The 26445-nt window shown below is 49.4% G+C and overlaps 1 protein-coding gene across 3 annotated transcripts in view; it reads right to left on the reverse strand.

Moving 5' to 3' along the window:
- LOC144163403 (lactadherin-like) overlaps nt 1-26445 on the reverse strand; it is a 186824-nt gene that overhangs the window by 64148 nt on the left and 96231 nt on the right. For all 3 annotated transcript variants that reach the window (XR_013320909.1, XM_077694383.1, XM_077694382.1), the window contains exons 2-3: nt 21022-21154; nt 9515-9579 (exon numbers count right to left, since the gene is read on the reverse strand). Coding sequence is in view for 2 of the 3 variants with exons in the window: in XM_077694383.1 (XP_077550509.1) it covers nt 9515-9575 (61 nt within the window). In the remaining variant the exon portion in view is untranslated. The remainder of the gene's footprint in view (nt 1-9514; nt 9580-21021; nt 21155-26445) is intronic.

The following is a 26445-nucleotide window of genomic DNA, read 5'->3' on the forward strand; positions in this document are numbered from 1 at the left end:
AGGGGTTCGCTCAGCATAAAGGAACCACAAGGAAATAAATGTGACGGCCCCCCTCCCCCGAACTCTTTCTTTTTTTTTTACAAGAGCCAAGGTAATTCTCCGAGGAGAGTTGAATTATTATGCACTAGGTAGGAAATACAGTTGGGAGTCTGCATTTGCACGCGTACAGGAGTGACACAAAAGATGTTATTAGCATTGTGGCCTGAGGCTGCTATAACTGCTTGCGCGGTCGTATGACATCGTTTTATGCCTTAATGAATTGCTTCAAGAGCTCGGAGTAGTGTGGTGTCTCACGCGGACATCTTCTATGATATTCAGAACGGGGGTGCAGACGCATAAAAATTTAAATGAAACGCCGCACGAGGTCCCCAATTTAGCTAAGGCTAAGACTAAGACTATCAGATTTTTCCAGGGCCAGAACGACGGTATGGGTACGGAGAAAGGTATCTCTGCGGGGTTTCCTAAGGGCAGCAGTTAATTTATATTGTTAATGATATTGAAGTTTATTACATGTATATATATCATTGTATTGCTCTCTGACCAAAATGAGAACAACATACGAACGACAATCTCCAGTTGGGCTTGAAGCGGAATAGAATTGAAGTTAATGCATCACACAAAAAGGCCATTATTCTCAAATCAAACAATAAACTGACGATATCAGAATACTCCAGTAATACAGCAGATCCCAAATTGATTTACCCAGCCAACATAAAATTTCTGGTCCAGTTTTTGTCTCCTAATGTTGGTGCAGGGCGCTCATATTGGCAGCATTTGTTAATAGCTTTTCTGCTGGGACAGGGGCAGTGTTGTGAGCGTTGTTTACGTCCCATATAAAGACGAAAGCCTTAAGCGAAAAGCCAGCGTCATTGTTGTTTCTGTTGTCCGGTACAGAAAAGGGCCGCCGCTATAAAGAGTAAGCAAAAACATTCTACTTCGTATGGAAATTGAGCCCTGGTATCCAGAATCGGAGGCGAGTGCATATTACCGTTTCCAGAGGTGGACCAAGAATTAGCCAAGGGTGTGCCGCGTGGCATGTGGAAGTGACGGCGCGTGAGTACAACAGGTGCATGCTAGGCACGTAGGACTCTGATTCTGGGGATTCGGTGGCGTGAACTCTCGCCAGTTTGTCAGCGGAACTCGCTCCAAAAGACGGATAAACGGAAGCGAAGAAGAAGGTGCAAACGCAGCCCAGCAGCAAAGAAGCCTTTGATGAGTACCGGCAGCAGAAATCATATTACTTTCGCCTCGAAAGCACCCCGAAAGCATAAAAATATACCAACAGTATTATACTAAGTGTACTATACTATATTATAATATACTATAATATACTGTACTATAATATGCTATGCTATAGTACTTACTATACGTACAATACGTAAGTATGCTAAGAGTATACTGAGATTAAGTACACACGTAAGACAAAGTGCAAGTTTATTGCAAGCTTTCCGCCGGTCTCACTGTCTAGCATGCGTAATCATGCAATCGGCAATTAAATTTCGCAGTTCGATATCTCGGAGTACGGATGCGCTAGAAGAATTCCGCCAAATTAAACTGCGTAGAAACACGATTGGGTCCAACTTTTCAATACAAACCTGCCTGCTTACTGCAGCCACTAAAACGTTAATTATTCAATTTTAGTTAATTAAGCCACCGGCATCAGTAATTACCACCTAATTATGTGTCCCCCCGGGCGCATAACCTCACTGTAGAAGTGGTATTCACGTAAATCTAAGTGCCGAACTAAAAAAAATTACGCCCATCTTCCCGCTAGGGAACCCTGATATGATGCGACGCATCGTGGGGTTCAATTGGTCGTAACGTTGCTTTGAGCGTTTGCGCTGACGCTGGTATTGGATTGTGTCAGCCCACTCGCTGAAGGGACCGTCGCTTCCATCACGTCTTCATCGGAAGAATCAAGTCAAGCACGGAGTCGTCAAGCAAAGTCACGCGGAGTCGAACGAGAGCGAGCGCTGACTGAACCGCCGCAGCGCGCTACCCGCTTTATATTCACAGCGCCTGAAGGAGATGGGACAGCGGAGAAGAGTCGCGCATGCGCGCACTTGCGCACACCGCGCGCGCTGGAGCAGTTGTTAACGCAGCGAAGCATGCGCAAAAACAAGCGCAGCAGCTGTTGTTATGACAATGAGCCGGAGTGAGAGTGTTGCACACAGCTGTCGGAGCGGTCGGAGAGAAGAACGGAGGGATGCGGACGGACGGCGCGACGACGACGCAGGAGGGACATGCCTCAGAGCAAGAGATGCGTCGCATCTAAAAAACCTGTCGACTTAATCGGATATCCGGATAGTGGAGGGGAAAATCGCCCCGCGCGTAGCGTAGTGGTTATCGCACCAGACCGGTATTCTGGAGGTCGTGGGTTCGGATCCCGCCTGGCGGGCATTTTTTCTCCACTTTCTTTCCAAATTCTTTATCTGTTCCAATGACCTACCACATCCTCCCCTTTGCTTTCCGAGGTTTTCTTGACTGCCATCTCTTATTTCTGTGTTATTTTCAACGAGCCCCTCATCTCCTATTCTGATTCGCTATATATATATATATATATATATATATATATATATATATATATATATATATATATATATATATATTTGATGATGGTGTCATTTTAATGGCGCAAGGCCAGCTGGGGCAAAGAGCGCCAAAAACAGATGGTTAGCTACAACAGATTAAAAGTGAATACTAAAATTGAATAGCAGCAGAGGTAAAAACAAATAAAGACAATGGAGATGGCTGGTGTAGAGGGCCAGGTTGTGATTATGCATGATATGATATGAGTTTCAGAAACTGAACTTCTGATAGATACTTAAAAACACGTTTGACAGTAAACATTGGTTCATCGCCTAAGAAGTGCGATGGGTGGAGTGGGATTTGTTGTCTGTAGATTTCTGGAAAGTGTTTACGGAAAGTATATATATTTACGGCCCATATAACGGCCCATATAAGAATATGGGCCGTAATCAGTGAAGTGGCTCCTTCAACATCTAAATGGCTTATTAATGTGGGGGGTAGCCTGGAAAGTTCTTTGGATGTTTTCCAGTCAGCCGCTTGTAATGTAAATGTCCGAATGGGTTCTGTGACTTGAGAGTCATAGTTTGTTGCTATTAGTTTTACGGGAAAATGGTCACTGCCATAGGGGTTGCTAATGGCGTTCTATTCAAGCGTAGGTAGTAAGATTGCGGAGCCAATTGCAAGGTCTATTGCTGAATAAGTGTGGTGAGTGGTGCTGTAATATGTGGGGTGTTTCTTATTAAAGATGCAACACCCCGATGACGTGACAAACCTTTCAATGAGCCGCCCTCGAGCGTCGGCTCGCACAGATCCCCAAATGTAGTTGTGAGCATTAAGATCACCAGTCATGATGTAGTGTTCCGGTAGTTTATTAATTAGGTTTTCAAATTCAACGTTGGAGAGGCGATGGTCAGGCGGAATGTAAAGAGAGCACACTGTAACTAGTTTCCCAAAAACTATGGCTCTAACAGCTGCAGCTTCAAGAGGTGTCTGTAGCTTGACGTACTGGCAATCCACAGATTTTTGCAGTATTATTGCCACACCACCAGACGGCTGGATGCAGTTTTGTCTGTCCTTACGGAAGACAACGTACTGCATAAAAAAGTTTGTCTGTGATGGGGGCAGGTGTGTTTCTTGGAGGCACAATATTCTTGTTTGTGATTTGGCAGTACATCATATATATCGTCAGGATTTTTTAGCAGCCCCCTACAATTCCACTGGATAATACTTTCAGCAGCCATAAACACCAAGAGAAGAGAAATACAGATCAAGAGATGTTCTTTCCCATGAAAAGGGTCATTGGTGAGGGAGGTTTGTTTCTGGGGCCCTTTTAATAATCTACCTAGGTCGCCGAGTTAGTTCCCGGTGCAGTTATCTTGGGCGACTTCGACTTGTTTGATTTACCACGACCAGCAGAACTGCAGCTCTCCTGTTGTGCTGCAGGAGCAGGTGTACTTGGAGAGACATCCGTGGCCTCATCCAAGGTTTCTGAAGGAGAAGTGTCAGTGGAGACAATGTTTGTGCTAGAGGCCACAGCCACAGCACTGGACATTGCTGCAACAGAAGGGACCACAGGAGCCGCCTTCTGCTGTTTTGCAGATGCCCAGGATGGAGCCAGATCATCACTCATCTGAACTGAGCTCGTGCTTGAGGCCTTAGGCACAGCACCAGAGCTCGTGCTGGAGGCCTTAGGCACAGCACTGGAGGAGAGTGTAGCAGCAGAAGCCCAGGAGCAACTTTCTGCTGCTGAGCGGGGGGCTGTGGCGGGACCAGGTTTCACTGGGTGCCCGCATCCACCAGACGACGCTCCACCCCCCGGCGAGCAGCGTCTGCGTAACTTCTGCCTGAAAGCAAGGCATGCTTCAGGCGTGCTTGTGAAAATGTTAGGTTTTCAGTGACTTTGAGTTGAATTATTCCTTTTTCCTTTTTGAATGCAGGACATGCACGTGAGCACGCAGAGTGTGGTGCACCACAGTTTGGACATTTCACTTTTTTTTTGCAGTCATCACTGGTGTGGTCATCACGTGCGCAGTGTGCACAGGTGGATCGGCCACGACAAGACTGATTTCGGCGGCCATACTTCTGGCACTTGATTACAGGAGTAGGTATGTAAGGGTGTACTGGACAGGATATGAAGGCAGCATGGACGGATTTAGGAAGCGTTGGACGGTTGAAGGTCAGAACAATATGCTTAGTTCGAATTTCCTCATCTGCGCGACGCATGGTGATCCGCTGCACAGCCGTGACGCCCTGGTCCCTCAGTCCTTCAAGCAAATCCTCATCTGTCTCGTGAAGCAGTTCCCTCTCGGAGATCACGCCTCGCGTTATATTCAGGCTACGATGCGGTGTGACCGTTACTTTGAGTTCAGCCAGGGAGGGTGTCCTGTTTTAGTAGATTCTGACTTTGGTTCTTTCGTTGCACTTCTACCAGCAGATCACCAGAGGCTAGTTTCTTTTTTTGGTAATCCCGGCCGTTAACGCTTTCAAGGCACTTTGCAATGAGGAAGACAGATTTTTTAGCAAGCGGTGCATTTTCTTCTTCGGAGTGGAATACAAGGTATTTTGCGAAAGTTCAAGCTTGGGAGACTGGTTTCAGTTGAGTTACCTCGGTGCGGCCCCTTTTAAAAGGCCGATCAGTTTTTTTTTTTTTTGGAGGGGGATAGAAAAAGCCATATGAACATGGAATCAATTCGGCGGCAGAGCCGGTCGCCCACCACCAAGCCCGACAACGGAACGTGCGTTAAAGTACACGCTAACAGTTTGGTACCAAGGTTGATATCCTTGCACAGGGTTAACCCTTGCCGCCAGAAAAAATGTAGAAATGTGGAAGGAAAGAGATGACAGGACAGAGGTAAGAGAGAAGATATGAAACTGAAAGAATGGAGAGGAAGGGAGGAAAAGGCGACTGGCTGATTCCCCCCGGGCGGGTCAGACCGGGGGTACCGTCTGCGAGAAGCGGCGGCCCAAGTGGCGTGTTGCCGCTGCTGGGGGGCCGTAAAGGTCCAAAACCACCCAACCTTTGGTTCAGCCACCAGGTTCCCCTTTTCCCCGTACACGGTAAAGCCACGCACAGCCGGGACGTGGGTGGGTCCAACCCACATGTGCTCGGGTCTGTGGTGTTTCAAGACACCAAGTGCCTACGTCAGTAGGCACCCCTGCGGAGCTCGGGACCGTGGTGGCGCTACTCACCAGAACACCTTGAGTACACAAGGTGCCCCCTGCGGGGACGCTGCTGCCTGTACTTAGCGATCTGACGAAGGTACTTCTGCCGCCTAGTCCGCACGTCCTCATCCTCACCATCCTCATCATCATCATCCTCATCATCAGCATCAGCATCGTCGTCGTCGTCGTCGTCGAGTTCGCGTTTCTCAAAGAAGAAGCCGATGTCGCTCAGGAAGCGGTGGATGGTCCACATTCTAAGGCTGAGGAGTAGTTGCTCACTCCTCCGAAATTCTTTTGCAATTTTAAATGCAGAGCATTTCAGTAACTCACGATGTCACCCGCGTTGACGTCCGTAGTCGGCACCGTCTTTGTCCCTACTATATAAAAAAAAAATACTATCCGGCGCCTGGTTTCGATCCCTCGACCCTGCGGGCGGAACGCAATGTATTTGATTGATTGTCGGGTTTAACGCGCCGACGCAAAGCAGGCGATGAGGCGCGTCGTAGTGGAGGGCTCCGGATTAATTTTGACCACCTGGGAATCTTTATCGTGCACCGAAATCTCGTACACATGGGCGTTTTTGCTTTTCGCCTCCATCAGAAAAGCAGCCGCCGCAGCCGGGAATCGAACCCGCGACCTCGTGCTCAGCAGCGCAACGCCTTAGCCACTGAGCCACCACGGCGGGTGTCGGAACGCAATGCACATAGTGCCCTACCCACTGCGCCACAAAGCCAACTCAGAGTGGGACGCTACGAACGCGCCTTATATCGTTGACTCATTCAAATTACTGCTGACGAGCGCACTCTCGTCAGCAGTTGCCACAAGTGCAACAACATTAACGTAACGCAAACTACTTAACGTTGTGCGCCACCGGAAATGCTCTGCATTTGATCGTGCCCCTCGCGAGGGGGATGTTTCACTGCGTCTTCTCTCGGTCGCGGGACCCGTGGCGCTATCTGGCGGATGCGCGGCACAACTCGTAGCACTTTCTTTAAAAAATCGCATCGAAAGCGCGGCAAATATGAAATAGGGATGACGCGCTTTCGCGGCAATCCGCCGACGCGGCTGCTTTGTGTACAGACTGGGCGGCGAGCGTCCCGGGATTCTGGTGCCGACCGAACCCCATTTTTTCTGTGCAGTGCGAGGCTCGTTGTGCCGGAAGAGATCGTGCACAATGTTTCTCAGCGCGCACAAAGTGAAGCAGTCATATGTCACAGTGCGGCGTATGCGGTTTTCACCACCCGGCCTTTTCCGCAGAGGGGTTGTAGCTTCCTGCCCGTCGCCTTCGCTACGGATTTGATGTCCGAAATCTCCCGGAAACTGGCATCGGTGTACTCACTTGTCCTGTGGCAAGTTTCTGTCGCGACAACGTGCGGGTGCACCTCTCGCAGCTTCGTTTAGACGTTCAAAACTGTATGCTGAACGTGGCGGCAAAAAACAATGCCGCTGCAGTTATTCCTGTACAGACGCTTCGACGTTGATGGGCTCTTCGGGCGAGGTGAACTCGCAAGAACAAACAGCAACAAATGCCGGTGCTGGTGGCACTGCATGCATCCGTGTGTAAACTGCAAAACCTAAGCCATAAAAAGTAGACTGAACCTTATATTTTTTTTTTTAAAGGTTATGTTTTGTCATTTTTACACCGAGTTTTGAGTGGAAATGGCAATTGTTTATATTTTTACGTTTTGATACATGTTAGTTGCGGTAATGTATCTGAAATCCAAAAAAATTAAACTCGCAAGAACGTTAAGTTAGCTTGTTTTGTTTGTGGGGGTTCTTTTATTTTGTGCTTTCAAAAATATTCGCAGTTACGCCCTTTTCATGCCGAGCGGAGTAACAGCCGTGTAAGCCCGCTGCGGAGTTTTCTTTCTTTCTTTTTCTTTCTTTTTTTTTTTTTTACGGACTCGGGCCCCTGTGGCCGAGGACGACACGCAGCAGCTCGCAGTGAGACTCAAGTAGTGCAGAGTCCGCAGTCTCAGCACCGGTGTCATATTCTCTTCATCACGACGCGCCCTACAGACGCGTGAGTAGCGCCGTATCATTTCATGTTGGAATGTTTTTTTTTTTGTGTGTGTGTGCGCGCGCGTTTTATTTGTTTGGAGCGAACGAATCCGGGCTTTGTGATTTGATATCATTCGCTGGTGGCATCTCGGATATATTGTCTGACATCGTGTGAGCGGAGACGCCAGCAGGGGCGCTGCCCGAACATATAAACACGGGAAACCCCATTGCCGGGGGTCGGATTTTTCTTCTCGCAGGCGCTGCGTGCCATCAGCTATGCAGAGTGATTTTCTTTCCAAGGTCCACCACTTTGGTCCATTCCCGTTTACAGGTACTCGGTACCTTCGGTTACGGCGAGAGTTGTAACGAGTTACCCAATCTTATGTATATATTGCACATTTCGTTTGTAAATAAGTTATGCATATCTACGTTATCTACGTAATCAGGGTTATTTAGGTTATCTGGGTTATCTGGATTATCTGCATAAGTTCTGGGTCATCTACGTCGCAACTTGCGAAATTCCCCTACTAACATTCGTAAACTCGCCTTTCAAACATACATCCTGCCCTAATTGGAATTCGCCTCGTAAATTTGTTCTCCTCGCCAGAATTACGTTATAAATATAATAGAAATGATACAGATTAGAGCCGCCCGGTTCATATCACGTAACTACAATATCAACTCCAGCATAACACAAATAAAACTAGACCGGCAACTGACGCCACTATAGATAGCCGCCGTAATATTGCTGGTTTGTGCCTTTTCCACAAATATATTTTCACCCATAAACGAACCCGGCTACCACTTGAAATACCTCATTCTTCTTCACGCAGATTGCATAATCAGTCCAGTTTCATGCGCATATGCGGTAAAACCAATGCATTTAATTCATCCGCACTGCCTGGTGTCATTCGCCTTTGGAATGATCTGCCTGATAACATTGCCACCATATCCAACCCCGAAACATTTCGCCATCAGCTACTCGCGCTTTACACTATTTAATGCTGTTATAAAACTTTGTTGTAACGCCTGTTGCAGGAGTTGCGTCTATATTGTGTTTTTTTTTTCTCTTCCAAATTGTACGCTTTTTTGCTCTGTTAACGGCCACAAGTGTTCATGTATGGTCAAAAAGTGATCACTTTGTACTTTGAAATATGTATAATGCGTTTATATTTTGTGGTTACGATGTTCCTGTCTTACATTTATGCTTTGTATTTTTATTACGTTTTCAAATGCCGCCCTTACTCTATGCCCTCCAATGGGACCTGTAACGTTTCTATGAATAAATAAATATAAACTTCGAGTTCTACCGTACCAACAAAGCCTTTGTCTCATTGCTGCAGAGGACCATCAACCATCGAACCCTTCGACTCCTCGACGCCCGCCTCCGGTGGCTCAACAGATGCACGGCCGCACCTGTGGGCCTCTCGCCTGAACCTCATTAGCCGGCGGTGGTACCAGCGGATCTACCTCTGGAGGAGAAAGTTGAAAGCAAACTTTACGAGCCGGTTGCGGTGATGAGACGCAGGGGCAACTTCCGTTGACATTCTTGAGTTGTAACCGAGTATACAGTGTCTTGTTTCGTGCCAAATTATCGCCGCATCCACCGTGTGCTGTAGAGCACTGTCACGTATTTCCTGCTATATAAGCAACACCGACTTTACGCAGTTATAATTGGTGTAGCGAGATACTGAATATATATTACGCAGAGCCTGAAAGGAAACCCCTGGACATTAAGAAAGCTCTACGCATACCATCACATTTGGCCAGAGCAGCGCACTCAACTACATACGCGTTCTTTGTGATACAATAAACAACTTACCCGTTAATGTGGCGGCTAGGACTGCTACCAAGATGGCCGCCGTAACCGGTACCGACTGCATGGCCCTGTTGTAAAAAAAAAGGTAGCAGAGCAGAGAGTCAGCAGAAGTCATTTATTAAAAGCTTTGGCACGAAGGCGCACACAACGCTCATAAAGCCGCTGGGCTGGTTTTTCCGCTCATATCTCAATCCCCGCGTCTAATCGGTGAGACTCTCCCCCGAATAGCATACGTGTTCGATAAATCACGCTGGCAGTCGATATAATATACGCGCCATTACCCGTGAGTGCTTGTCAGATAAGGCTGCGATCTTACAAATGAACGCGGCGCGTACCGCGCCCCTACCGTCCACGGCGCGAGTTGAGATGGAGATCCCCGATTTACGGCGGTGCGATTAAACTCAGCTGATATGGACGCCGTCGTACAGAGCTCCCCGCCAAAAAAATGGAGGCTGTCTGCATGGGGTGATGATATCTAAGTCCCACTTCGAAGACAAAGCGCATTTTGAGTGCACCGACCTCCTAACAAACATTAATTTTTATTTCGTCATCCGTCAGAAAACTCCGCACGTAGGAGTATCCCGTTTACCGAGCATCCAACACGACACACGCGCTGCGAGAATTTAGACTGTGACGAAACAGCCTTCGGCGAAGTAATACCGGCTAGGAGGCGGAAGACGACCTCGTCAAATCCCGCATAAACGTCTTTGTAAGCAGCCTCCTCCCCTGCAGCCTGCTCCTCGCAACGCCGCTTATTCCATACCTACCACGTAACTCAGTATGACACATACCTACGGGACTTTGAATCTACAACGGGCTGCATTCTCGGAATAGAAAGGGGAGCGTGTGGCAAGAAATACGAGAAGTTCGTTTTTATCCTGTTAGAATGCGTAATATGGAAGATAAAGTTAAGATATGACGCGAAGTGTATGATAAAATATTATTTGTCTTTTCGCAGTGAACCCCCGTTATAAAGGAATAACTTTATTCGATGTTTTACGGTTCCCAGTACACAGTGTATAGAGAACACATCATTTCCTCATCTTGCGCAGCGTAAAAAACACGGGACACGAGAAGAAATAAACACTACAAACGCTGTTTTTTACGCTGTGCAAGATGAACGTATTCCGACTCGCCCAAATTTCCGCCTTACATCATTTCCTCTTTTAAGGAAGTATCCCTTATAACGAATACACTTGTCTGTCCCGCAGACCTCGTCGAGGGTTTGCTGCACACGTATGAAAAGTGACTAAGAGGAAACATCATTCCCGATCACAGTGAGTTCAACGTTTCTACGCCTTAAGAGTGGCGCTCAAAGTTCGTACTTAAGTTCCACTCTTACAATGTAATAAAAAGTTTGTTAAAGCACGGGCCCCCTACAGCCGAGATAACACGGCGGTTGCGTGCACGGGCGTTTGCACGATCATCGCATAGCGTGCGAATCAAGTGGGCGTCACCGAGGCTATAGAAAGCGGGGCAATCTTTACGGCCGGTAATAAATGCGGGGAGGCATAGAGATCTGGGAATGAAGAAGCCATGAATTCCCCGGCAGGTATAAAGCCCCCCTACGCCACGCGATGAGAACGCCGTTGCGAGTTTTTGAGAGAATCGGGGACCGTATAAGGGGCTGCAGATGACCGCGCGAAAGAAGGTCGGTTCCTAGCAGGTCGCCGGGAGTTATCACCGAGGAGGGAGCGCCACGGGGTCTGAGGGAGGCCGATACGAAGACGCCGTAAGACGAATTGTATGCCCCGAGCGGGGAGCGGTAAATGAAGCGATATTTCGAGCCGTGCACGAGCAGTACGGCGTCCGGTATACTACGGCGAAACATTAGCCGTAGGGCGTTGCTTCTTCCTGGAATGGCTGCAGGTGGTATCGGCTTCAATGTCGATGCAGGTGGAAAGCTAGTACAAAGCCGGGAGCGTGCGGAGGGCAACAGGCTTTCTCGCATGGGTGGACGGACGGACGGACGGACGGACGAACGTGTATATGTATGTATGTATGTATGTATGTATGTATGTATGTATGTATGTATGGATGGATGGATGGATGGATGGATGGATGGATGGATGGATGGATGGATGGATGGATGGATGGATGGAGGACATCTAGGATGAGTCCTTTGTAAATTGATGTGCTCCCTAACTGCGCGCAGTCGTTGCACAGGCAAATGCAATGCATTCATGGCTCGATCAACTGTGGGCTCCGACTCAGAGGAAGCATCCTCTGCGGCCACCTTTACTTCAAATCCCCGTGCAAGAGTAAAGCGCGTATACAAGGAAACAGATGCGAGACAGCAAGAGGGAAAGATAGAGAGACATAACAACGCAGTTTACCACACTTCAGCTCTTCCGAATGCAACACCCATCGAAAGAAGCACCAGTCAGCATCCGGGCATGCCTCTCATTTAGACGAGTAATTTGCTAGTTGACCTCAAATGTGTAACCTTTCGAAGCCCTGATAAACAACAACAACAAAAAAAGAACCGTGCATTTGCGCTACGAACTTCCTTACCCTGACGTGTCCCGTTAATCCTGCTTTATTTAATGATTATGAGGTTTATCGTGCCGAAACTACACAAGTTAAGAGTCGCGCCGTAGTAAAGGGCTTCGGATTAATTTTGACTACTGGGGATATTCAATGTGTGCCGATGTACCGAACACACACACGTTTTTCTTTTTGCCATCATCAGAAAAGCGGCCACAGCGGCCGGCAATCAAACTCGCGTCCTTGGGATTAGCAGCACAGCGGCTTATCCACTGGGCCATCGCGGCGGGTCCTGTTTTATATAATCGATGCCAAATTTAAAGCCAAAAACTGGGAAACCTCCCTTGCCGCCACAGTGTGCACCAAGCGTGCACACCTTTTTCCGGCTAAAGACGCCTCGCTCGTAAACTCCTCCCCGTCCCCGCAACCACCTCCCACTGTGCTCGATTCGTTCTCCAAAGCCATCCATCTTGCGCCCTCAAGGCGCCACGAAACCAGCGTGGAAGTGAATCCAAGTGGGAATCCGGTTCCGACGAAGAGGCGGGCAATTTGGTGCAAAATTTTCAAGGCGTGCGCCACCGGGCCGAATGTCCAGTGCCAGCCACCTCACTCTCGCCCTCGCCTAGAAACCACTGTCCGGGGCACCATCGGCTCACCGAGATCATCTACGGCGAGCGCTCTCGGCTCGCCATCATTCTGAAATGACCGCGGCGTGTCTGGCCTTGTAAACACCGTCGAGCAACCGCGTTGTAAAAGCGGAGAGGTGAGGACGTGCTCCGTGACCGGAACGAAAACCAACGTGCCAAGACAAACACTGTCTCGAAAAAGAAAATTGGCCATCTTCTGCGTCTCCCCCCATTAAAGAGAAACCAACGTAATGCGGCCACTGAGCAAGGGCAGCCGTTTGCCGCGCGATAGCTGGCCGCCATCTTGGAGCTAAAGCTCAGCCATTCGAGGAGCCAGACTACGTCGCCGCCTAGACGATAGTATCTCGAGCCGCTAACGAGCGTCCGCTTTTAGCAGGGGTCCTATTATCTCCCGCACGCAGCCGTGTGCCTGGCACGCAGGTTCGTCTGCGGCGAGGGAAGAGCATGAAATCATCGATATCTCTTCCCTCCGGTTAAAACACTACCTACGCAAATCGCCGGACGTCGCTCGGCGGAACCCAGTCTTTTAGCGCCGCTCGCCGCCTTCGCCTGCCGCCACGGCGAAGTGTGTGTACATTGCGGCCTAATAGCCGTTCAAAAATGGTGCCCCCTTCTCGGCAGACGCGCCGGCGACGGCACGAAGCCACGTTAGGGCTATTTGTCTTGCGCCCGTCTTCACCTCCCGCCCGTTTGCGATGTGGCCGAATACTACTCCGAGGAGAATTAGCACTCAGCGGAACTCAATTAAAAGCGGGATGAGGCGTTTAGCGAGGTGTGTTTGCGCCGCTGATGAAAGGGCGTGAACGTGTGGTGGGTTTGAAGTGGACATAGGCATAGCCTAGATGGGGCAATGTCACACAAACTGCGAGGTGTGAGCAAGCGACTTCAAGAATTAGTGACCCAGGTTGGGACACAGGTGTGTTGTAAATGCGGAAAGACGCCGTTAAAGTGGTGCCCCTTGAACGCGTAATTGATCTTGACGGTCTTGATGTACCGCGCCTATGCACATAAAGTAGTGATGGGAAACTTGGAGGGTTCAGCTAGATCAGTATGGCGGGTAAGTGCGGAATACGCACATCATTTAACTGAAAGGACATTAAAAACTGACTCCAAACATTGAATGCATTCAACGGTGCGTCGACCGAAGTTTGAGAGATGCGTTATCACCGCATCTTTTCTCCCTCCACGGGCAGCACCATCCCCAATCTCCGCCTACCTATCGCCCTTTCACATCACCTTGCAGTCACGGTGCCTACAGCAGCGCCACGTACATTAAGACGGAGTGATTTCAAATTACGCGCTCATCCCGTAGCCTGAACGAGTGCTAGCAACCATGGCACCCACAGCAACGCGCGCCCTTCACCTCTAACTCCCTCCATTCAGAAACCATGCTGTTTCTTTCTTTTTCAGAGTTTCAGGCCGTGGGCAACTTGACGAGTCAGTGTGCGTTATTGGATACTTCAACGCGTGCGTCATAATTAGTTGATGCGTCCTTAATTAGGGAGCCACACGAAAGGATCTTTTCCCCTCGTTGATAGATGGCGCTAGTTGGTTGTAATGACAGAAGGCTGTTCCAACACGAATATTATTCAACGCCTTGAACCAATCCTTATAAATACAGAATCACAATAACCACAATTTAACGCTGAAAAGACAGTTGCTACCCTCTCCTCGTCTAGGTTGGTGATAACTCACGAACCACAACGCGATAACGATTGCTTGAGCAGCGTAAGAGCGTTACGCGTAAAAAAAAAACAAAATAAATCAACATGATATATATATATGCGGTGTCTTATAATCAAACAACACTGTTAAAAGTTTGAACCGGCAAAATTCGCCAACGACCCGACGACGAAGCACAATGCTACCGCAAGCAAAATTACACTGTTCATTATGGCTGAAGAAGCCGTTTGCCCTTGACTATGCACGGCGCTCATTAAGATGCGTACTCCCTACCGACTGCGCGTATACGGACTTTCCATTGCGCGGGAGAGAGAGCGCGACTACGACGGCCATTTTAGTCAGCGAACAACTACTTCACGATGATAAAACTCGAAGGAACAAAAAGCATCTCGGTCGAACACGAGAAACGAATTACCCCTGCTATTCACGTCGCGCCGTTTCCAGTTGCTGGGGCGGGTTTGTATAAGTACGGAAACGCGGAAGGTCTCTGCTATGTACGCCTCCACCGCGAACGCCGCGGTTTCTTACCAAGGCTCGCTCCGGGAGCGTAAATATTTCATGACCCAACGAAGAGCGCAGTTACACCCCCCGCCAGAAGCGGAGCGGACGGGGAAGATTTTACGGCGCCAATTCCTTAGCTCTAGGAGGCGAAATGGATACGGCTCGGCTTGGCTAGTGGCGAAATTTTACACGGTGGCTCTAAATGTACTCAAGCACGTGTTCCTCCATTTTCAGCGAAGAACGTTTTTAAAAAAGGGAGAGACATGGGGAATGATGGAATTTCGAATTTCGATGCAACTTCTGTCGCAAGATACGAGAACGAAATGAGGACACATAGAGCGGTACAAAAAACAGCATTCATTACTATTTTTTACTGGTCAGCCTACAACTCGTACACAGGACAGCAAAAAGGTGCTGACGCACAACGACCAACAGTCAACGTTGCGCGTAGTCGCCATTTTGTCGTCCTCTGTAAGAGGTCTAGGCTGACCCGTGAAGAGAGAGAGAGAGAGAGAGAGAGAGAGAGAGAGAGAGAGAGAGAGAGAGAGAGAGAGAGAGAGAGAGAGAGAGAGAGAGAGAGAGAGAGAGAGAGAGAGAGAGAGAGAGAGAGAGAGAGAGAGAGAGAGAGAGAGATGGAATAAAATATTTTTATTTTTCCAGCAGAGGCTGATGTGTGGGCCTCGCCCCGTGGAAGGCGTCCCTAGTCCGGGATGCCTTGACTTCGGCTGAGAAGACAATTATGCACCAACTAGCTCAGACTCTGCCGATTGTTCTTTCGGTGCGGCCCAGAAGACCAAACCGCAGATGCACACGGTCACGGCGCCAAAATTTCCTTCCGGAAAGCCGAGCATGAAGGACTGAACATGAAGGACTGTCATCCAAGCACCTTCAGTTCTCCTGGACACGTAATTGTTCACACAGACTCGATGGACGCATTCGAGCCCTATAGCCTCAGGTGAAACGCCTAGACGAACTGTCCGCAAATCAAGATCATAGTCACCGGAGTAAGGAGAAAGCCCACAGGATCGCCGGGCAGCGACCATGACTACACCCCCAGCAAGACTATGTGTGATTTCGACTCTCAGGCTGACATCGAGAGAGAGAGAGAGAATGCTCATTAATGTGAACTGGTGAGGTCAGCCCTGCTAGGGACAAGGCTTGCTACACCAGATGGGGGGTGACTACGTTGATGAGTGGTGCATATCAGACATCAGGGTTACAGCAGGAAGAAGACAAACATGAAGCGTTAAAAAAAAAGAAAAGAAAAGGACAAGAAAAACAAGAGATTGCTGCCAACAGAGTCCGGACAAAAAAAAATACTATTGAATAGAAAATCGTTAATGGAAACGCTGAAACAAAACGAAAAGTAAACGACGGGAAAAAAAGTAACACCACCAACCCAAGAAAAATAAATAGATGAACGCCACAGTGCGAAAGAGAAGATATCGTGACACGCTTGCTCTGTCTCTGATCTAGAGAGATTTGTCCAGTTCAGTCTCTCGTAGGAACTGGAGCAGAACTTTTGTACCTACAGTACTGTCAGCACTATTGGCCCAGGGCCCAAGAAAATGAAAAAGTTCGAGGCTGCCTCCATGACGTACACGAGAGAGGGAGCTCGCTGCAGTTTTTCGCGCAGCAGCGTATCGAGGGCAGACGCACAGCAAGTGATTTACAGTCTCGCGCACACCGCAAGTCCGGCACAGGGGGGAATCTTCCCAACCAATCTTAAACTTAAAACTCCGAGTAAACGCCACATTCAGGCGCAGTCGGTGCAGAACTCCTTCACACCGCTTGTTGACCCCGCGTGGAAAACGGAAGTCACAGTGCGGGTCAATAGCGTGCAGTGGTAGATACCTGCGGTGAGGGTCCTGCCCCTCCGACCTTTGTACAGCCCATCCACTTGCGAGGATAAGGGCGTTGCTGTCCTCTCGGGAGAAAGGAAGCTGGGTTGTGTTGCTCAGCAAGTGGCCTGCGCTGGCGGCTGCGTCGGATCTAATATTGCCTTGTATGTCCGAGTGACCAGGTACCCACTGAAGAATGATTTCATGGCCTTCGCGCACTGCCATTGTGTGAATTTCGGCAATTTAACATACAAGCTGACTGCGGTTGTTGTTAAACTTTCGGAGCGCTTGTAAGGCACTGCGCGAGTCGAGGAATATTACCCATTGCTGGGCATGATGTCCGCTGATGTAATGAAGTGCAGCCCTCACAGCTGCCAGCTCGGTAGCAGTCGAGGATGTTTCATGGCTAAGTTTTCTTTCGATAGTGCACCGGGCTGATGGGATCCACAAAAAGCAGTGCCGCTTTGGCTAAGGCTTAGCGAAACGCCGTTCTAACTGCAGCCCGTAGCACAAGACCCCGATGGAGTGCCGCCCAACCACTAAACAAACAAAAAAAGAAAGAAAGAAAGAAAAGCGGTGTTTTAGCTTTGGTTAACCTTCGTTGATAGCGAAAGCTACACGGTCCTGGTTGGGCCCATTGTCGAGGTGTGGTTTCGCAATGATACACAGACATGTTTGCAACGAATACACTGCTTATGCATCATCTTTTCTCGCCTCACGGCGTTTTTTAAGCGTCTCCGCTGTACGAGCGACCACAGCTTGATGTTCGTCTTCCTCCATCGCACACGGCTCTGCGCCGCACGTGGCCTCCTGGCCTTCCTTCGTGGCGCGTGCTTATGGCTGCGGCGGTGGCGGCCTCCTCGCCTTTCTCCGCCATGTGGCGAAACGGGTCCCGCGCACGTCTCCGTTCCCTCTTCGCCTATCTCTCCACGCCATCGGGCCGCGCTGCTGCGTGCCGGGTGCTTGCGGAAGGGGGTGTGGTTCGACCTCTAGCTCTGAAAGTCAAAACTGGTCACCCCGCGAAGACTGCCCTAGGTAGCGTAGTGTAGCTTTCGCTATAAAAACATATTCCCATTCCATTCTAAAGAAAGTGCCGGGTGACCCTGACCCGTTGCCCCTCAGGTCCTGCCGTTGGGAGACCGTGAAGTTGACGCGCATAAGAGACGCGGAGCAACCAGCGCTGTCCCTCAACTGCCAGGAATGCGCTACCAGGGCACTGTGTCCCTAGCGTAGGATTGTTCATCGCTGGGGCCTGAGAGGTGAATTCGAGTTCACAGAGAGCGCTGCTTGAGGATATTTGGACAGCTGAGACCAGAAGACGGTAAACATCGAGTGTATTTATCTATTTTCGTTTATTTGGTACCAACAGCGCCAATATGGCATTACAGTAGGGAATGTGCGATTCATATGGCACGCAGCTGGAGTTCCATTTTACAGAAAGCGCGCCTTCACCAGAGAAGCAGTCGTTAAGTAATGCTTTTAGTTGCCTCACTTCCCCACCCTGTAAATAATTCCCGCCCACTCCTTGCCGTCCCCCTTCCGAACTCTTGACCGCGGCCTCGGGTCATAGCGAGAAGGCATACCGTGTTTTCACCAATAAACACATGAGGCGTTTTTTGCGAGATGAGCCAGATCCAGAAACCGAAACTGAGTCGGATAAAACTGCAGTGATAAGAAAAACTCGGCAAGTTTCCCCTAAAAAAGGGGTGGCCTGAAAATATGTGAGATAACACCCTGAAAACGTGTACGGGAATCGTAGTTCGTATCGAAAATGAGCCCAATCCGGTGGTTTCACGGATAAAAATGAGCCAAATCTTTCGCCGAATTAGGGTTTGCTTATGGCTCGACTGTTTAAACTGTTTCGTAGGTGTTTCCGGGTGGGTTTTTTTTTTTTTTTGAGCTGGCTTATTGTGAATTCCGACGGCCATTAGGAGATCGGCTTAATATCTGACCTCCGATGTCAATGACGAAGTGAACGGAAGAAAAAGTGGAAGAAATGAAACTGAGCGATGACGAACCATGATTTCATTTTGTCTCACTCGTCTCTACGAAATAATTCTTGCTATATTTATTTTTTCTACCATAGTTACCATAGTACTTAACTGAATAGCCGCCGCTTACAGGCGCTAACAAATCCGCCCCCCCCCCCCTCCTCCTTCTGACAGTACGAACCACTTCATTAGGCGAAGAAGACATGAGCAACCTTCTTGAGAAGCATTTTGGAAATACATGGCAAAGCAATGAAGAGCTCGCTTACTTCTTCATGAGGGCCTTCAGGCATGCCCATGAATATTATCCGATGGAAAAATACGAAAATAACTGCTAATGGTGCCAAAAGAACTCACCTGCTCTCCTGGCATAGTTTTGGGGTGTTGAAGCGCCGTGTTGCATATTTTATTGCCTTTTCCGCCAAAACGCAATCGCACCATGCTTGATAGTCAATTTAAATAAAGTTTTCGTAAGAATACCGCATTAACTTGAGTGTTTCAATTCAATATGATCCAAATTCAAAATTATCACCCCAATATTAATCAAATTCACGGCATACCTTTTAGTAACTTGTGGCCATAAACTTCCCCTAGCTGACATGTAAAATATATCGTAGAATAGCTTTGACGGCGTTGCATTTAGGTCCGGTAACAAACTTCCGCTTCTTTCTCAAAGTCGCGTTAGGCGGATCTGGATCATTAAAAAAAAAAAAAACGCCTCATATTTCCTTTCCATGCCCACACTCTCTTTCATTGTCTTCTTTGTCACGTTGTAGGAACAAACGCGCTGTGCACCCACTCCCTTCAAAACTAGCGGAAACGAGAGACGTTGTGTACCATGGACTGAGACGGGTCAAGGACGACCTCCTTCACGTGCTGGGGAGGCGCTCGCCTCCACTGCCCTCGCTGGGTCCGTTACTGAACATGTGCTCGCAAACTTGCCAGCTGCAGTCGATGCGCCTCCAGGGACGACAGCCAAATCCTAGCGACCGCTTGGAGTTACGTTCCGGAACAGATGGCTCCTTATTTTAATGGTGGTTGATTAAACGCGATGCTATCTGTATACGAGCAAGACTAGATCACAAAGCTCAGGGAGTAAAGCTTAAAATTAGAAGAGGAGGCAATCGCCCCTCCCCCCTCTGTCCTCCCCCCATCAACGGAACGGTCCTTTGAAATTAGCCCTACCAGCAAGGGTATACACTGAGTTTCACGCCACTGCCTCCGCAACCGTTAACATTTATGAGAGAAACGTCGCCGTAAACAGCTTCTTTCCTCTCTTAACAGCGCTGCCTAATGCTATAAAAAAAATTTCAGAGAAACTGCCGTTTATGCTATGTGAGCAGGAAAAGTCGCCGCGTGTGCTATGCCGCAGGGCAAACTTTCGTCGAACTAAAAAAAAAAAAAAAGATCTGAGTCCATGTCTTCACGACAATCATTTTATAACAGACAACGAGGCTGTCAGCCTCTATCGAAGCCCGCAGAACACCGCTTCCGGCAAGTTGTCCTGACGCACCATAAAGTAGAAGCACATTTTATACCGGCTCATATTTCTCCGCTTTCTTGCTGGTCACGCTCATCAAAACAGTCACGCAGGCTCAGGCAGCCAATGAACCGTCTTCGTGATCGGAGTTACGCAAAGACGTGTAGCGCCACTCGCAAAACTGCGTGGGCCAGGGAACCTGAAAGCCAATGAGGCCGGTAGTTGTGTCGAGGCGCGTGCTATGTATACGCTGATTTATACAACGGCTTCGGCTTCGGCGTGGGCGTCCACGGACGTGTCCGATTCCCTTCTTCCCGTGTACGGGTCTACCCGTCTCGGTGGGCGGGTCGAAACGCACGCAGAAGTCGAACGGCACGTTCACGCGCTATAAAAACCACCTGAGTGGACATCTGCATTGCGAATAAGACAGCCTCAAGGCGCGTCTTCTTCACCCTTGGCGCCATGCTTCGGCGTCGGTAACTTTTACCTCTGCGCTGCACGCGCGCTGAGAATAAGCAAGCAGGGAAGCGACGAGTTCCTCTGCATTTTTTATCACTCGAACGGGCGTAGATGGCCGAACGAGCAAGTGTTCCCTCCTCAACTTCCTTGTCCTGGAAACCCTACTTCATAGAACTGCAGTGTGCTAGCGGCCCGATAAATGGCACAGTCGACAGGACGCCCCAAACGCGCATGCGCAACACAGTCTAGAACATATGTGTACATTACCAGGGGTTAAGTGCCCGTTTTAACTTAGGGGCAGCTGTTTTAACCGTGGGATTGTGTGATAATATGAAGTTAATAGACGTCGCCTATATAACGAGGTAAGACTGCACATGACCAAGAGAAGGTCCGAATGGGTACCAAAAGGTCTATCTATACTCGCCCGGGAGACAGAGAGTGGGCGACCAGGAAGCCCGCAGTGGCGACAGCCGGCAGCGGAAGTGGGTAGGCGCCACGGTGACGTCACGGTACTCGGGCCGGCGCAGCTGACGATCGCCAGAGGTGGGCATCGATTCCTGCGGAGAGGATAAACACAGACGGCGGCGTCAGAGCCTCGAAGACGACGTGGCTGGTTGGTAGCAACTCTAAGCATGGAGGCAAACGACACAACGAGAAGATAGATCCAATGACGGGCTGTACTTAGTTGATTTTGCAACCTAAATGAACGTGTCGACTCTTGAAGCCACCTAGGCATAAGCATCAAACGGAGCAACATACCCGGACATTACACTCGCGCCCAGCTCGCGCGCGGACGTGCCAATCAGGAGCCCGTACGGTCGTCATCCCGTTACAGCAAAATGTCGCAGGAAGTGCAACGCACGTTGTCTGTATGCGATATGCGAGAACATCGCTAACGGGATTCACAACGCGACTGTAAAGTTTATCCATCCATATGTAACCGACGCTGTCTTCGTCCTTGTGGAATGGTAAACGTCTCTGCTCGTTTTCTTGTAAGCTTTGTGAGCTGAAACTCTGACGTAATTTTTTAGCCATCATTTTATCGACGCAGGCTGTCAACGTTAAGGTACATTCATGGTTGATTCCTAGTATTGAGACCGAAAAAAGGTACTTAAATATGGTGTATGACTGCGCGACACTTCAGGGCCGGTTATTACAAGCGCATCAACCTAAACTTTTCAACTTCCAAGTTGTAGGTTGTTAATACGAACCTCGACTACAGAACGTTTAGTGAAAAATTGGTGAATGTGGAGATGTCCTAACGTTCTGAAGCAAGCGTGCGAAATTCCTGCTTTGTATTCAAGGCTCGCCCGGCTTCACGGTTTCGCCGTAAACACGGTCGCACTGTCACACGCGCCTAAATCTTTAGACTTTAACACCAGAGCTGTGTAAGCTGTTAGTTCCGCAGTATAACATTATCAGAAAAAAATACCAAGAAAAAAGAACCCGCGCCCCTCAGCATGCGCCTCGTGAGGAGCACACGGCGTAGGCCAGGCTTGCGCGAGGACTTGCGCCGCGTGAAGAGCTCGCAGAAAATACCGAGAAAATACGAAGTGCACGTGAGCGTGAGCCTCGTGAGGAGCGCTCGGCGTCGGCGAACTCGACCTTCGAGAGCCCTGATCTCTCACGTGATCTTTCGCGAGCTCTTCTACCCGCCAGTTGGCGTGCGTTCGCGCCTGAGTAGGGGAGCACAGACCCCGAGTTCGTGCTACAGACGCCGAGATCGCGAAGCCGGTTTCCCCGGGTGTTAGCGCGTGCTAAGGCGGTCCACTTTGGGAGAGGTGTGAAAGGCTGCGGACAAAACGATCCTGGCCTGCCAGTCATGGCGAACTTTCAGCGGCAAGTTCGGAAATGCATGTGGTGTGCAACACCCAGATTTTTGACGAAGGGAGCTCGGGGCCGCCAGCTCTGCTGTTTCTCCAGCCTTGCACCACTAGTGCAAGCTGCGGCAATTTTTGGTCTACATATCCTATAGCCGGTATTCATTGAAAAGTTTAGCCGTCAATTTCTTCATTTGGCAACACTGAAATGGCCACGGACATGGCCGAAGCACCACAAACATGGCGCGGCTTATGCCACTGCGGCCGCACGCCGAAGAACAAAAATAACACCGGCGTGCGTTGTCTATTCTGTTTAAACCCGATTCTAAACGGTGGTGCCAACAGAGTTGTTATTTATCGCACTCACAGTTGAGTCGAGGCATTAATTTGCGTTTGGCAGGCTAGAGCTTGGAATGTCCAACGCATTTCACGCGCTTAACACGGACACGGACAAGTACCGCCATCTCGCGGAGCCCGACGTAACCAGTGACGGCGCATTCACATGGTTGCCTGCATGCGCGCCTCGCTATTGAATACAGGCCATAACCTGTCCTTCACTTTACACTATCTTGTGAAAAGCACCCATATTCGACACAATTTTAACACGCAGCTGTGTAGTCGCTTCCCAAACTCGTAATCGAAGAGTTTAGTTCAGATTGAACCGCCAATAAAATCATTACTTTATGATAAGACGCAACCTAACCGAAATGTAAAAGTGGTGTGTTATGGTACCAAAAGCATTTGGTCCATCTCTTACACAAAACATCCCGCATACTTAAGTAGCGAATATCAGTTGTTCTCTTCCATATCGCGCCTCCGGTTACATTGTGCTACTCGGTTCCCAGGCTACTATTATGATTTATGTCACAACAACTTATAGTGACATTAAATCGAATTACGATGCCGTCCACTCCCCATATCGCTCAATGATCCCTCTTCTTTGTTCCTTCAGGTTCTATAACATTTGTGCAGCCTTTAGCCTTGTAACTTCTACCATTCAACTAAAACCAAGTGACTTACTTTCTCCTTACAACGTTAGTTGCTCTCACGCCACCCTGAACGCAGATCAACAGGCCCACCCACATCCAAGGGCAGAGCCTACAACGTGGCTAATACGGGGGCTAAACCGGATGCATCTATGGAAGGCGGCGGAAACAGAAAGAACGGAGGACACAGAGGCGGATATCGCCAAGGATATCGCCAAGCCAGGGATCGCGAAACTTGGGACCTCCGTGATTAATGGGGAAAGCGCTTCATGGCATATATGGGCCAAGACAGCCGTATTCGGGGCCGCCTGTACGGCGATGCACGGCCGCGCGAAAGAGAGAACGCGCAATCTGTCCACCGGCTCTCCAAGCGAAGGAGACAACCGATACGCTGCGTGGACGTCTGCGGAAAAGGAAAACAGAGACAGCTGGATACCTTTCGCGTCCTTGCGCCAGCTCTTTCCGTGGCTGCAACAACAAAAGGTCGGGGCTGGGAGAGGCGTAGGCCACGACGGAGATTACGCGAGTCAGAGATCTCGGCGAAAGAAGAGAGATGCCCGTCTCGCCGCCTTAGTCGCGCCCAGCTCGCACTGCGGTCGGCCGGAAGATGCGGCGAGTCACCTCTCGCTGTCCGCAGATTGAAAGCGGCGTGCCAGAAGCGAGAGCAACAGGACGTGGGGCGGCGAGGAAGAGATGGGAGAGGACGAAGGCGGTGAGCGCTATATCCTACCGTACGCGTAAGCCGGCGACGGACGTGGGTGAACCGAGGCGGAAAGTTGATGCCTATACGTTTTGTAATGACACAGCACCGCCGGCACTGCAGTGGGAAGTGGGAGCCGAGAAGCAGGACGGAAGTCACACCTGCGTTGTCTAAACTGAGTTTCTGCATTCTTATCCAGACGATAATGGAGTGGGGGAAATCTAAAAAGATATCAGCGACTGATGCCTTAACGGGAAGAATCATGTTTCCGCTTCCATTCAACGGGATGACACCTACACCACTATCCCTACCGAGGATCACCTAATGGGTAGAAGGGGGTTCTGAGCTCTTTCCCCCAAACTGTTTCCAAGCAGCGCGCGTAAGGCAGTGTTTCTGCTGCAGAACTCCTCCCTCTCAATCTCTCCCACCTCTGGTCAGTGCCGATGGCGGTACGTCTGCGGCTCGAAAGCAGCAGCGTAGGCAGCTCAGGGGCCAAGCCGTTTAGGGAGAAAAGTCTTATAGCTGGTGTGCAGCGCACAGGGCTCGACAACGGCGTGGAAGCGAGCCGCAATGTTGATCCTGGAGTTCTCGTCGATTCCATGCCCGAAGGCAGATCGAAGGCCCGCTTGTTTTTGTTTACATAGCTGGGAGCGGAACAGTTCACCGCCTTATTGAGTCCTTGTAACCACGGCGGCATGACTGCGGTTACAATGCTTACCCTTCAGGTGTTAGTCTGGTACTGTGTAGCTGTATACCTCCCGCTCTTCTGGTGGTGCAGAGGTCATGGTATACGAGCAAAGACAGTGGTAGTCACCACAAAGGCACAGCTCCTTGTCAGTGCCACCGTAATAACCGCATCGACGAAAGAAGCGGAGGAGCTAGCTGTGGCGCTGGCCCTCACGCAGACGGAAGCCACGGTAATTCTAACAGACTCCCAGGAAGCGTTCAGGAGCTTCGGGTCGGGTTGGGTGGCCCCAGCAACGCACCGCATGCTCTCAACCAAATTCCCTGACAGAAAAGTAAGGATTGTATGGACGCCTGCACATGCTTCCATGGAGGACAACGAATCTGTCCACCAAAAGGCCCGAGAACTTGCCGACCAGGCCTCGGAGGACGTGGAGAAACCTATACCTCTAGTAACATACCACTAAATAATACAACATTGCAAGCTTAATTGACGGACTTTTCTACTACCTCACCCAAACCTCACGAAACCTCACGACTTAGACTCCTACAAACCAACACCTTCCCGCACCCAATTATGCTACACCGGATATCCCCCACCCAATATCCACCAGAATGCAAATGCTGCCAAGAACCTGGCAAACTATTATATATTATCCTCGAGTGTAGAAAAAACGAGCACCCACCACCCCTTCCCCCGCATCCCAAATCCTCAAGAGCAGTGGGAGACACTGCAGGTCCTCTCCAGGTCCTCTGCTGCAAAAAAATAATGGCTCTGCACCGGGTACGCCCTGGTTCGGGCGGGATTAGCAAGGAATGATCAAGGGTTCCACGCACCGCACTGGAAAAATGCCGGCTCACCTCGTTGTTTGTTTTCTCGCCTAATTGCTGGGAGACTTGCTCAGTGTGGCGCTCACTTTTCTTATTTTATGCACTCGACGCCTTTCCACTAGAAATATCAACTGCAATTTCTGGTTATTTATACGAGTCGCTTTCTGACTGCAGGCGCACACGGCAGTGCTGTAGCCATACGCGCAGTCGCGTCCTGTCTTGGCGGTGCTGATCACCATCGCTCTCTGGACTTTGCCGTCGTATGCATATTAGCATAATTGCGTCTATACCAAGCACCAGTCGCCCGACGGCATTACCTGTGAGGGGCGCGGTCCTTGGAGTAATCAGTTATCCGCGTCTACTGATGCGCTTAGTGACTAGGAAATGACAACCCTGATCGCCCTTCTGGGGTACCAAAGGGTGTAATCTACTCCAGTCGCCGCTTACCTGCAGCGTCGCCCATGATCAAGTAGCAAACGCTGTAGACAGCGTTTGTTATTAATGAATTTTAGAACAATGCTTTTCGGAGAAAACCGCGGCCCGTGGTGTATAGTTACCCAACTCCTAGTCTATCCAGAGGAACTAGCTCGCAAAGCAGATTATAAAATGTGAAAATAAGTAATCGATGAACAAGCAATAACAAAAATACCAATTTTTTTCGATAGTCTTTATCTTAAGGAGGAAAGCACGAATGAAAGGTTTTTAAATAATTAACTGCTTGCATGACTGTTGAAAAGAGAAAAGCACAAGCACGAAGGAATAAATACCAGCCGTTCTACTTTGCATTTGATAAAAGATACAACGACCTCAATACGGTCCTGTTATCA

This window comes from Haemaphysalis longicornis, unplaced genomic scaffold, assembly GCF_048455015.1.
Source record: "Haemaphysalis longicornis isolate Haplotype H1 unplaced genomic scaffold, Haemaphysalis longicornis Haplotype H1 scaffold_12, whole genome shotgun sequence".
Lineage (NCBI taxonomy): Eukaryota > Metazoa > Arthropoda > Arachnida > Ixodida > Ixodidae > Haemaphysalis > Haemaphysalis longicornis.